The sequence below is a fragment of the Agelaius tricolor genome, unplaced genomic scaffold (assembly GCF_023055355.1).
Source record: "Agelaius tricolor isolate 1412-34295 unplaced genomic scaffold, bAgeTri1.0.p SCAF_16, whole genome shotgun sequence".
Classification (NCBI taxonomy): Eukaryota; Metazoa; Chordata; class Aves; order Passeriformes; family Icteridae; genus Agelaius; species Agelaius tricolor.
The window spans coordinates 12,189,950-12,203,644 of NW_027269276.1; the positions used below are offsets into that span (position 1 = coordinate 12,189,950).

Below are 13,695 nucleotides of genomic sequence, written 5' to 3' on the forward strand. Positions count from 1 at the left end.
CACATACATTTCATGTACAACACTGGAACTGTAAACAACTGAAATTTCAGTTTTGTTTTCAGAAAGGACCTGGACCTCCCCTCTGTGTGATGCTTCACATTAGGTATTTTGAACCCTTTCCTCAGGATATCTATGCTAAATTCAAAGACACACATTTCAGGAGTTTGCCTGGACTGTGGATTACTGATCTCAGCCACTCACAGCTGGAGCTCAGGAGCCAAATGTAATTATGAGCCACAGCAAAAAATAGATATCTGAGTCCAAAATATGCTATGATTTGACACAATTTGCATAAACCAGGATTTCAAATCTGCCATTAAGGACAGGAATTGGGGGCATTGAAAGTTGCCAGGAAACAACCTTTTTGCAATGTATCCAGAGCAACTACTTTAAGATGCATCTCCTGCATAAAGTATTTGCTGGTAAGATTTTAAAAGACCTCATCTCTTACCTTGCACCACATCTTTTTGAAAAGATGGTATTTTTTTCAGAGCATAGATCCCAGGGTGTTCCAGATAACAGCGTATAGGTGATGTAACTGACACAGTCCACATATAGAATTTTATACTGAATTTTTACACAATTTTTTTCAGCAGTTAAGAAGCATCTGTCCTATCTTTTTTCTTACATCTGTGTTTCGTTCTTATCTGTGATCTGTTCAACTGTGGCAGAGAAATTCCCTTCTCACACAGGACTTCCTATTCTGTTGTCACACTGTGCAACGAGTGAGCAGCGAGTTCTCTGCCCATATTCCCACACCTCAAGGCCCATATTCCCACACCTCAAGGACCAGGCCTGGAGATTTGAGCTGTAGAAAACAAACAGGGCTGGTTCCAGCCAGTACTGATGGAACAGTTAAGAACTCTGAAATGTAATACAAGAGATATGTAGGAAGAGAGACAATCATGTACGGTGCAGGTATGCAGGGCACAGAGGGTGTTACTGTAACCTGGGACTGAGCTAACTGTGTAAATAACACCCCATGGAGCTGGAAGCCGTGCAAAGATCAGCACCAGCCTCAGGATGACTGGGAAATTAGTGGGACTTTTTTCCAGCATTGTTGTTTCTGGAAATGTGGCCATATTTAGGCCAACAGTCTGAAGCAATGCAAACTTCTTTGCACCAAGCTGGTTCCCAGACATCCCCTTCATTCAGTGCAAGGGACCCAAACAATCATCTGTTACGGAGTTTTCAAACAATAAGCTTTAATTGCCTTAATAGAAAAATAAGCACTGGAATATATATAAATGTGATTACATTAAAGTAATTCTGTAGTCTAACATACTAGAAACCAAAGCCCAGTCATATTTTTAATGATACAGAGTAGTAAGATTTAGGGTTTAGAAATTTTCCACAGAGAATACCGAAGTATCCAGTATTGTTTAGGAAAACACAGTAAAGATGAGACAAACCTCCATGGTGCAATAAAAACTAAGTAAATCAATTTATTCTGTATACTATACAACGTGTAAGTTTGTAAAGAACAATTGACATTTTTATCACCTTAACATCTTGACTGGGTGTAAATATGTCCAACAAAATGTACTCCTGTGGCCTTTACACAAACACTGTCCTACTACATCAAGAACAATGAGAGGGAAGCCTTTGGTGTTACAGATTTGGGGACATATCTGTGAAGTTGTAATTAATCCACTTACCTATCTCAAATAAAATGTTGGTGCTATCTGCTATAACAAGCCTACATGAGTACTACTCTAACAACTAAACACTCTATCTTTAAAGGCAAGATATGAAAGGGACTGCCAGTCTACAGTGTGGACAGGTTTTCTTTGAAAAAGGCAATTATCAAATGGTAAAACTCATATAATACATTATGTACATCAGTTTGGATAGCTGAGTTATCTTGCTGGAGTAAGCTGAAAGTAAGCATCGATCTGCAGTCATGTTCCATTTCCTGTGAAGTGACTACTGGACTTAAGTTTTATACAGTGTACAGAACCAAAATAGCTGTGCCTGCTGCTGAGGTCTGTCAGATGTGAAGGCTCATAATCAGTCACTGACCTAGTTAGTATTACAGTACTTCAAATATACACATGGAGAATATATTCATAGCTGAATTTGTAGTAATCTTAGAACTGCAAGTCACTGAGTGAGCACTGGAAGAGCTTGTGTTGTCCAACCAGCAGGACAAGCTGAGTTGTAGCTGAGTGAGTGGAATGTTTAAATTTAAATGGCTATCTTTTTAAACCTTCCCAAACATCAAGAGAACTCACCTTAGGGGAGCTACAGAATAGTGGCACCAGACAATACACAGCAAGTCACCTCAAGTTGTTCAACATTTGTTTCAGGCCCAATCCTATTGTTAAGTTTCAATTTCATTTATACATAGAAAAATAAAGAAGGATTTTCACATTAGAACAAACATTTATAAAAAGCAACTTGCTTCAATATTTCTAGTTTCCTTGTTATTCTTCCAGCCTAATTTCTTAAAGAACTCAAGTAGGTCCATTTCTTCAAACTGTTCTGCAAAAACCACAAATTATTTGTAATGCTAGTGGAGGATAAGGAATAAGAACAGGCTTGACAAAGCCCATCTAACTACTAAAACAGGGCTATACAGACTTGAAAAGAATCAGGTTAGCAATTTTGAAATTCTCTGGAATTGCTTCTCTGAATCAAAAACGTGACATAGGCACTACGTTCTGATCAAAACAGGACCAAATAAAGACTATTCAATTTCTCTTGACCATTTTGTTTGCCTCTAGAAGAGAGCATTGCAGAAGATATGGGCCAGCACTGGTATTGACTAGCAGTCCTTTATACCCCAAGACGTTTCTGAATATGTCAGCACAAAGTACAAGCTTCTAAAAACATGCATCTTTAAGTGTTCTCTCTTGTGATACTCACATTGGTGCTTTGTTTCTAACAGGCTGTTTCCAAACTATTTTTTAAAGAAAAAAGCATTCAGTAAACTGATCTTTTAAAAGAGTTTCTTGTTCTCCCAAAGACTGTGCAGGCTGTGACTACCTATTTGTAAATCAATATTATGGATCATACTCCATTTTCAATATTCTGGTTTCATTGAACTAACATGTTTTAAATGCATCAATTCCCCTAACTAACACCAACTATGTATTTTGTCTATCTAGTACAACCTTCATCATAAGCATGAACTGGAGTTCAATCCCATTTTCTGCTATGAAAAGTAACCTATTTCTCAGTAAGTCATTATAGAAATACCTTTCCAGATATTTGTTTCCACAAAGCCAGTGAGGGGCTGCTATACAACAAAGAAAAGGAAATAATTTACTACCTCTTCAGGAGTCCAAGAAAAAAAAAATATCCTTCTGCTTCCAGAAGTCTAAAGTAGCTCAAAGTCAATTGCATATCAAACGTTAATGAGCCTAAATTTGGTGTTTGCCACACAGGGAACTCTCTAGAACAGTACACTTAGCCATATTCCATGCCAACAGACAGAGCATTTCTGCTTTAAAAGCTTAAACAACTGCTGAACATAAAGGGCACTTGCCTGCAAATATAGGTACAAATTCCAAATTTATACTTGAATGCTGGATATTGTTGTGAAACAAAACATACAACTGCAAAAGCATAAGGTTGAGTCAAGTGTAAATGTGTTTCACAAATTTCAGGTATACAATTTTTACTTTCAGTAGCAAGATTCTGGGCTCTTAGTTTCAGGACAAGACTTTGAAAGATACAGAATCACTTGTGCTTTGATTGGCACATTATCTGCTTTTTAAAACATAAAACTAATAAGACGTTTGCAAAAGGTTGTGCAAAACTATTGTATTTACAAAAAATGGCACAAGAGTGAATTCAACAGTCTATGCACATGCACACTTCATCCACATCTTCAACAAAAGTGTGTCCTAAGCTACAGAACTGAAAAGAATACCAGCTTCAACAGGCAGTTGTCAATAAGCACTAGGTTCACAAGAGTTACACCAGAATGGGCAAATATTGCCCAAGTAAAAACTCTATTGTTAAAGCTGAAACAGGTTTAAGGCCGTTCAAGTTCAAAAGCAGAAACAAAATTCAATCAGAGCCCTGTCTTTGTTTTTATACATGCTTCACCATCTAGCAACTTGTGGTCTAAACCTCTATTGTAGACAACAAACCCAAACACGGAAGAAAAACCCAACACAACTGGAGGTTATATTAAATACAAATATGCTGTAATTCAGATGAAATAACAAAAGCAGAAACATTAGAAGTTGTAAAACTTGCGATGTCACTTGCTGGAACCAGTCCTACACTAGGAAATGGGCAATATGTACATTTTCAAGTAGATTACATTGCTCTAACCAAACTTGTCCTTTTTAATCAGTGCATTGTTCTCAACTAGACCAAATACTACGTTTTACTCTTAACAGTATTCCCTTACAATAGCAGCACATGCTATCGCTACCTGCAAAGCTGTCAGTCTCATGACTTAGTGTAAGAAAGAAAAAGGGGGATGTGAGGGTGAGAAATAACTATTAAGGAGAAATAACAGGAATGAGAATATTCATGCAGTTCAGGTGTTCTCGTCAGCCAGCCAGCTTGCTAGCAACAAGAGATGGTTTCCGCTGAGGAAGATCCTGTGGAGTAGGAATATGGTCACCAGTGACTTCTGTCTTGTCAGGAGCTGCAGTAGGCAGTTGCTTATTCTTCATCTTTGCTTTAGCCATGTTGTAGTCACCAGAATCAAAGTATTTTTGCTAGAAGACAAAACACATATTTAAAAGCCTGAAATCTTATCAGACATATACACTGAATTACATTGTTAAATAGGTATTTTAGATATTAAAAAGCTGTAAAATCTCTGTGATTTGTCAAAGTAGCTCTACGTTGATTAAAAAAGGTCTTGTCAAGACTAGTAAGCACAGACAGCTGAACTCTTAACACATTGTGAACATTACTGTGAACAATAATCTGAACATTATTTATGCCTTGGTTTTCCCAAAAGTTCATCTCCCACTACTGAAACCTTGGGGTTTGCAAATTTCGTTGCAGTGAACAAGTTCTGCTACACACAATAACCAAACAATGCATTAATTAAAGCTGGAGAACAGAACCTTATATATCACACCAGAGATCAAAGTGCGTGCTAACAAGAAAACCTCTTCTCTGCACACATTAAAACAGTGAAACTGTAATCCCTAAAGTTCTCAAACCAATTATTTAGCAAAGTCAAATCTACTGTACAGTCCTGAAAAGCGCTAGGTCAAGGAAATTATTAAGCCCCATTCCATTTTTTTTCTGAATACAAAAATAAATTAAGTTTTAAATTCCTAGTTGAAAAACAGTGTTCCTTAATATATCAGCAAGTTTTTATTAGCATTACATTTAAGAGTAGCCAGATTTCTCAAAATATTAAATTATCTATGCATGTCAAAGCCAAATGACTGTTATTTATCCACATCATGGTAAAATGAGGCATGGAATTTCATCCAATTCTTCAACTGGTCACTGACACATTTTGCAGGAAAAGTTGCATTGTTTTTATATCTCACCATGAGGTCTACCACTCAGATACTCATAATCCATGATTTTGAACAGATTTCGTATGAGGCAAAAAAATTAGATTCAGGATTAAGACTGACACCACTAACTACTGCTTACAATCACAACCATGTCTGAAGATAGACCACCCAGTTAGATTTGTATAGGCTTAGTCCTCAGCCAGCTGAACAACAGCCATCATAACCTGCCATGTCCAAGTGCTTCTGGGCAGCACAGTGCCACCACAGCCTTTATTCTGCATTAGTACTAACCAGCTGTAAAATGCTCAGCAGCAGCAGTTGCTAGACAGAAGTAATTTGAACTGGCTTTAAATGTTCCCTGGCAGAGCCCTGAAGTTACCTGATCTATCTTTCCCATAGTCCATCGTACATCTGAATCACACACTTTTATTTATAAACCTTCCCAGTACAATCCTTTTGATGGTGTAATCCCTATTTACACCAAAATGTTCTAGCACTACTTCTGCAGCCTAGGCCTCAAGGTAGAACATAATGTGATTTGGAAAAAGGTTTCCCATTTTGCCCTTTAAGACTGAAGCAATCGAAAGAAACTTCTAAACAGCAACTAGGTAATAACAGAACCATTTGATTTCAGATGTGATACAGCTGTTAGCAGATATCTTTCTGTCTAAGACTTCCAAACAGAATCCTCCCATGGGAGCATGATCTAGTACTGTTCTCATCTACCACTATTCCAGAGAAAGTGTGCTGACAATGGTGTGTGCATCAAATGCAGAACATTTCTGGACAGCAAATATGACCTGGCAGAGTGTGTCCTGGTTGCCAAACTGATGATGATTTGGGCTACAGCTGACCACAGAAGAATATTTGAGAAAACCCACCATCTCTCATGCATTAGAATACCAATCCATTTCCTCCTTTAACTTATTCCTGTACTTTGCTGATTTATTCTAGCTTCTCACAGACAGCCTGAATTTGTCATCCCTTTCAAAACCAACGATGTCTGTCCAGGTGTCTTCCTGTCAGAAACAGTATCTGATAGCACATATCCTCACTCTATTTTAACTCTCATCATTGCAGGCAGCCCAAAGTACACCAGGACCCCTATCAAGAAAAGAGGCCTCATCATTTAAGACACTGAGCACACTAAATTGCAAGTTAAAAAAATTGAACAAAGTTATTACCACCACATCAGGAACTGCAGGAGGCCTATTATGAATCGGAATCCACAAGTTTATGCCATCTTTTACCAGAGTAGCAAAAGTCAAATAAGATGGCCATGGATCTGTCTGTGCTCAAATCTGAAAGTACATGCTGCAAGAGCCTTTGCATTCAATGTGTATAATTAAGATGAAGTTATTGTACAGGCTGTTATTGCTGGTGGTGAGATTCTCTCACATTTGCACCAAGTGCAAGCAGCCATAATTCCTTTATGGCTATCAATCTTTACTGACTGAATGCTGGTCTGTTTTCCTGAGATATCATCACAATACAAACTTACCACTCCCTTCTGTGTCTACACATACCCTGAACCCAGTGAAGTCTCACTGAAGCTGCAGAGTAACTCAGAGGGAGTCACCTCATCTACCACCTGCCCAGCCATTAACTCTGCTTCGTATCTTCCAACTTATGAGACAAAGATTATCCAAAAAACCTGCCAACAGTAACAATCCCAAAGAGATGCTACCAGAGAGCACAGAATTAGATCAGCACTGAACTCCACCAGCTGGTCTGTGAAGGATTTATACCTGGGATGGTTGTGTGCACTGAAAGGGCCTAGACAAGAGTGACAACGGTGTGACAGCAATGAAAGCACCACCAGAAGCAGTGACATACCAGGACTATTACAAGAACAGAGGCCCAGCATGCCTGAAAGGCATTACATAATCACTCTATGAATAATTAAACTAAAAAACCCCCAGTCAAATAGCTAAGAAGAGACATTGGTTAGATGTGGAACAATACTGAAATATTAACTCACTCTTCATTCTTCTATCATTATTTTTGGGTCTGGGTGTATATCCAGAATTACACAACCCTTGTCAAACCACTAATGTCAGATAATGCCTGGTCTAACAGCAGGCACCAAACTCTCTTGTGCCAGAAACATGGATAAAAGGAGTGGACATTGATTTTGGGGGCATAAGAATGGGCAGGATAAAATCACTACAAAATAAGGATGAGTTCCTAACCCTTGGTGTTTACTATAAAGTTGTTTTTTTTTTTTCAAGTCTATCACAGCAGCTTCTAAGTTTAATTTTTTATAACAAGTGTGGTTGAGGCACTGATGCTGTAAACAGCTATCCTGCCAACCTGGCATTTGTTGTGCAGAGACAAATTTCTCTTCCTCGTGCTTTCTCAAAATTTAAGGTTCTTAGGACTCTTTAACCATGCAAAGGCCTGTGGAGGAGGAAAAAAAATCGCATATTACAGGAATTTTGGATTTTTTTGTCTATACCCTGTGGACAATAAAGAACTTACTCCTTTTTGAAGCCTCTTCCTCAAGAAGTCTGAGCCTCCTGGCTTCTGGCCCAGATGAGGATATCTTGCTTTCAATTTTGCTTCTTCAGCTTTTTCTGGACTTAACACCTTATCCTCCATCTCCTGGAAGACAGTGAGTGATACTGTAAGTGAAACATCCAACAATATATATTTATGCAGAAGAGTTTTGCAGGTAATACACCCACAGCCCATTGCTGCTACCAAGTGAGCATAACAATTATCTGATTAGACATTTTCATAGATTCTTTCTCAGATGCTGACAGCAACTGTAGGAGTTCAGCCTCCCATTTTAGACACCTTTCCTGGAGATGCTGAAGATGTCACACTTCCCTCTCAAAGAAAAGCAATTTGAATTATTCAATCTTGAATAAAAAAGCTCAAACAAAACTGGGGTGTTTTTGGTCAAAACAAGGGGTCCACTAAGAACAAATACTGAATAGTGAGCAAAAACCACAATTTTTTTTCCAAATGCCTGTTTCATTATTTAGTTGCATAGGCAGATTGGCACTTGCACTGCCACACTGATCTGTACGGCTGCTCCAGCCTAATGTGTTGATATTCACTGTGAAACAGTCTCAAAAACATGCCTGCTGTTACATTAATAGCAATACTGTGTTTCTCTATACATGTCTATAATTATCCTGAAATTATGAGGATGAAGACAGTTGGGTAGTGCATTTGTGTAAAATAAAATGCCTATTTTATGAGCATACTGTAAAACATGGATGCTCAAAATAATAATTTAGAGATATTCATTTGGCAAAACTGCAATTTGTTCACTGGCCTCTACTTCACACTCATCTTTTCCATGTCCATGTAGCAATTTAATGTATGAAGTACAATTTATTCTGTTGAATCATTTCTAAAATATCTTTCATTCAAAATTGTTGGTCTGCTTTTTCCAGAATTTGGCCACCAGCCTTTTTTTTTTTTTTTTTAAGGAAAACCATTCCTGGTTCAGAGAAAATATATGATTTGCACTGACTGCTATAACACAGAATTGTTATCACCTGCAGTCACAGAAAGACTTTCAGGCAGGAAGTAAGAATTGCCATTGAAATCAGGAGGGTGTCATTCATCTATGACTAAGATTTCATGTCCACTTAGAGCTGCTTAGGCAGCCCTTCATACTCTTTTCCATGCCTGTCATCATCCTTTGCATTGCATCAATCAGCATGACTGCCTGTATTCCCCAGTCAGGCTTTACAGAAACTAATCCAACAGAAAAATAACCATTTGTAATTTTTTTTCCCTTCTCCCCTTGTTGGGCTGTTTCATCTGGATGGGTTTGCACAGGCTGGATGAGCAGGCAGCTGCACAAACAGGTGTGGTAACAGAGCAGCAGGAGGACAGGGACACGGGGAGCAGGGAGCTACTTAAGCCACAACTGAAGAGCAAGAGCCACCACCACCCTCGCCTATCCCTAGGGACTCTTCTCTATCTCTTATCAACTGCTCCAGGTTGTGACAGATTCAACATCTTTCTGGTAAGGTGCCTCAGAAACAAAGACTCTAACAGATTTAGAATACAACATTTTCTAGTTGCTCCATCTGGGCAAAACACCTCAAGGACAGCTTTGCACAATACAACAGGAAACCGAATTAACAGTTCTTCCAAGGAAAAAATAGAAACTCTCAAAACAATTAAAGAGAAACTACAGTGACAACAGGAACCAATGCTTTTTATTAGATGAAAATGCAGCTGGCAATATGATGCAAAAGCCAAACATGAATAAAGGGCAAAGTTTCCCTGACACTACTGAGCACAGAACTACACCATTTCTCACTAGGCAGTATCACACTAGCCAAGCCCAGGGTTCTCATGCCTTACAAAGATCACACAGCAGCTGCTCTCCCTATTGTGGTTCATCAGAATGCCACCACAGCCTGGATTTGCTCAAAAGTAATCCTTTCAGCTCAACACTTTGAACACCTAATGCTGAATCACTGGGTACTCACTGCTGAGCCAACAGACAAAGTATTTGAGGGGGCACATTTTGCCACACTAAAAGCCAAAAGGACATATTTTTTAAGACAAGAGGACCAACAATAAATAGCTTATATAAATATGTATTCACGGTGCATCAAAGGAGACATTTATGCAAACTCACAGGGCTGACAAATTATGGCACAGCAGGCAATCCAAACAAAAACATTGTGTTATGCATCAATGCAGCTCAAAAGGATACAGAGCACGGCGCTTCTTCTTGATGACCAACAACAACTAAGACTCAAAAACCCACAGAACACAAATTAAAGAATTTCAATACCACGACTTGGGGTGTCAAACAAAACCAGCTGACAGCAGGTTCAAAAAATACTTAAGACAACAGTTCTTCACGTAAAATACAGTTAAGGTGCAGAACTCCTTGCTGAAGGATACAGGGAGTGCCAAGGATTTAGATTCAGAAAGCAATTCGATGTGTTCATTTGCAGCTCAGAAGCCTAAACCAGATTGCTGAGACCTCGGAGAGTTTTCCCGGGAAGATCACTGCCTGCACGTCCTGATCTTATGCTCTTCTGAGGACTAAATGGTACTGAGCACTCTCAGAGACGTGCTGCTGAGCCCCAAAGACTTTAGTCCAAGCCACTCCTACATTCAGAACATTCCCCCTTGAATTACAGAAGCAACAACCAAGTGACTAACAAATGACTGGGGAGTGGGCAGAAATCAAGATATACCACGCTCTTCTTCCAAGTGACAACCACACAAAAGTTATAATTTTAGTTCTCTACAGGAACCTGACACAGCTCATGAAGTCATTAAAACGATCTACCAGGAAGGCAGTAGTTACCTAACTCACTTAAAGACAGCTTTTGCTTTTAATCTTCGCAGAGGTTCTAGCAGCATAAAGTTCTGTATCTGCTGGACAAGTGAGCTGCATGACTAAAAAAAATAGCCATCAGCCTTTTAAAACTCTGGTATGAATGGCTCATCTTTGGCAGAGGACATCAGACAAAATGCAAAGCAGAAAATGGGAAAAACAGGGCAACAGCACAACCCTACAGCAAACTGATGTGGCAAAAACCAATCCAGCAACAAAATGCAGCACCTCTAAGAGTTTCCTGAAAAATACAGGCTTCTAAGGCCAAAAGAGTCAACCAAACATACATTCTCCTGTGTCCAAAGTTTCTTTGTTTCTGAACTTCCCCCTGCCACTGTCCTGAGTTTTCACAGCAAGAACAGGAAACGCTGGTCTTTGGCAGATTTTCAGTTTGTATCACTGTAGTTAAAAACCTTTCTCACTCAGCACAAGCTTCTTATAGCATGTCAGAAAGTTTAGAAAAAAACTCTGATCATGAAAACACTGCCTCAAAGTTCATTTAGGGGCGTCATCTTTTTGAAACATACATATGAATAAGTGCTGCAAAATGGGTTGTTTATGTAAGTGTTTCAGAGCTAAGCAGTAACCAAGTGAATGCTCAGTTTTGCCTACCCAGACAAATTGTTTTAGTGGAGGGTTAATATTGCAATGTCATAACAGCACTGATATCACAGTATCAGACTAGGACATAAACTCAGAGAAAGCAAAGTTTTATTTTATTGATGTTATATAATTTTTCTTGAACGTATTGCCAGAATAAAACTAAATTAGGAGAGCAGCAAGGACCTCCCATCTCTCAAGTAAAAGGTAATTTCTCCAAGCAGTGCATAAGCATGACATTTCAAGACTTCAGTCTGAAAGTTGGTTAGGAAAATCAGCCCCAGTCACCTGACTTCATCAGAACACCCTAGAAGGCATTACAATAAACTTGCTGCCACATGTTTAACTATGCTCTTATTACAGAGCTATTCTAGGAGTGCTGCATAGGCCAGGGACTTATTTTTATAGGCTTTGAACAGGAACAGTATCCGTTCAGCAGCCTACCTAGCATGAACGTTCAGTCACGCTGCAGAACACACCTATTTAAGAGCAGATTACAGACCTGACAAGGAGCTGGTTCTGATTACTGCACCTACTGAGAAGGTATCATTCCATATTAACGCCCAAAGCTCTACTTGTGCGACTAACTCATATTACAAATTGTAAATTATTGAACAAAAACTTAACAGCTGATGTAGATCAAGCTTTTTCTTTTAGCGTCCTTCAAAGCAGTACTTGTGTTTCATAACTTCTCCGGATCATAGCCGCGGGGATTGCAACCGGGCTCCCACGGCAATGACAAGACTAAAAAACAAACGGCTTCTTAAAGTCACAGCACAGCCATCTATGAAACCAAACCCCACGTGAGAAATGACACAATTATCAGTAAGAGATGATATAAAAGGGACACAAGATAACCCAGCCAGTTATTTTTTTCTAAAAGCCTTAACTAGCACAGGTCACGGCCGTTGTGATTTGGGTATTTCCGCTCCTGAATTGATTACACTAAAAACTGACCATTTTTTAGAAGTGAAACAAACGTTTAGCCTGCGGATTATGGCTGGTGTCCATCCGGCCATTGCGATCGTGAGCCGCAGGCCATCGCGGACCGCGGAGCACACGGAGGGAGCGGGGCCGAGGCCGGAGAACGAGCGAGGGAGCGCCGTGGGCCCGGCCAGGCCAGCGCACAGCGCCGATGGGCCGGGAACACCCGCTCCGGAGCCATCACGGTGCTGCGGCTCCAACGCCTGCAGCCCCGCACGGCCGCTCCTGCCCGGGGAGCGCCGGCCGGGCCTGCTGCGATCAGGGGGACAGCCCGGGGCAGGCGGTGCGGCCCGCGGAGCTCCCCGGGCCGAGCGAGGGAGGGAGAGGCCCGGCCGCGCCGATGGAGGCGGGAGAGGCCCCGCGGGGCTCCCTGCGCTCCTCGGCCCGGCCACCCACCTTCTGCTCCTCGGCCGAGGCGGGCTCGGGGCTCTCGGCAGACATGGCGCCGCGGCAGCGGGACGGCGGGGCCGGGCAGGAGGGAAGCAAGGAGCGAGGGAAGGAGGCGGGCGGGAGGCGCGGCCGCGGCTCCTCCGCGCTGCTGCTGCTGCCTCTGCTGCGGCTGCTGCCGCCTCCTCCCGCACAAGATGGCGGCGGCGGGCGCGACGGAGCGTCGGCGGGGCCAGACTTCCTCCGCCTCGGCCCCCGCGCGCGGGCTGGGCAGCGGGGGCGGGATCCGCCTGCGCCCCGCGCGTCACGTCCGGGGCCGCGGGTTCGAGGTCCGGGCCTGCGCCGGCTCTCGGAGCCCAGATGGGCTCGGTGTCCCTCCTCATCGAATCACAGAATTACAGAAACATCGGGGCTGGAAGACACGTTCAGTGTAGTCCAGTCCACCCTCACAGGCGTCACTGTAACCACTAAAGCACATCACCCGGCGCCAGGGCCATACGTGTCTTCAACACCTCCAGGGATGGTGACTCCACTGCCTCCCTGGGCAGCCTGACCAGCCGAACAGTGAAATTCTTCCAATATCTCCTGTGAACCGCCCATGTCAGCTTAAGGCCATTTCCTCTGGTCCCCTCAGTGGCCCCCAGCTCATCTCCCCTCAGCACAGCCCCCTCACCCCAGCTTGTCCAGCCTACACGGCCTGCCCTGCTCAGCATCAGTGTAAAGGGGAAAAAGCCTTTACTGCTTGGCTAAAGTCAGTTCTTTTGGCCACTTTTAGCGAGCAGAATACAAGGAGCTGAGTCCTCAGCAGCATTTCTCGAGGACCTCACAAATCCCAGACAGCAGCTGAAAGGATAGGAAGGCTCAGTCCATTGGAACTCCTTAATAGCACAGTATCAAGTTATACTGAGAATTTCATTCCCTCCCTATCTACTTTTCACTGTCAGGTTCTTG

The 13,695-nt window shown here is 41.7% G+C and overlaps 1 protein-coding gene across 4 annotated transcripts; it reads right to left on the bottom strand.

Annotated features, from left to right (window-relative positions):
- Nucleotides 1-1,185: 1,185 nt before the first annotated feature.
- On the bottom strand, nucleotides 1,186-12,967 carry ARPP19 (cAMP regulated phosphoprotein 19). 4 transcript variants are annotated; one of them, XM_071441554.1, is made up of 3 exons: nucleotides 12,754-12,967; nucleotides 7,929-8,051; nucleotides 1,186-4,682 (listed from the first exon to the last, which is right to left on the bottom strand). In XM_071441554.1, the coding sequence occupies exons 1-3, from the start codon at nucleotides 12,796-12,798 to the stop codon at nucleotides 4,512-4,514; spliced, it is 339 nt and encodes a 112-aa protein (XP_071297655.1). In that variant the 5' UTR covers nucleotides 12,799-12,967; the 3' UTR covers nucleotides 1,186-4,511. The 4 variants fall into 4 exon arrangements, with proteins under 4 accessions (XP_071297655.1, XP_071297657.1, XP_071297658.1 ...); XM_071441556.1 differs by lacking the exon at nucleotides 12,754-12,967 and adding an exon at nucleotides 10,414-10,569; XM_071441557.1 differs by lacking the exon at nucleotides 12,754-12,967 and adding an exon at nucleotides 10,222-10,546.
- Nucleotides 12,968-13,695: the final 728 nt, after the last annotated feature.

Coding starts and splice junctions, on each gene's coding strand:
- ARPP19 (XM_071441554.1), bottom strand. CDS start 12,798: ATGTCTGCCGAGAGCCCCGAGCCCGCCTCGGCCGAGGAGCAGAAG. Junction 8,052..12,753: donor CCTCGGCCGAGGAGCAGAAG/GTGGGTGGCCGG, acceptor ACTGTCTTCCAG/GAGATGGAGGATAAGGTGTT. Junction 4,683..7,928: donor GGAAGAGGCTTCAAAAAGGA/GTAAGTTCTTTA, acceptor TTTGTCTTCTAG/CAAAAATACTTTGATTCTGG.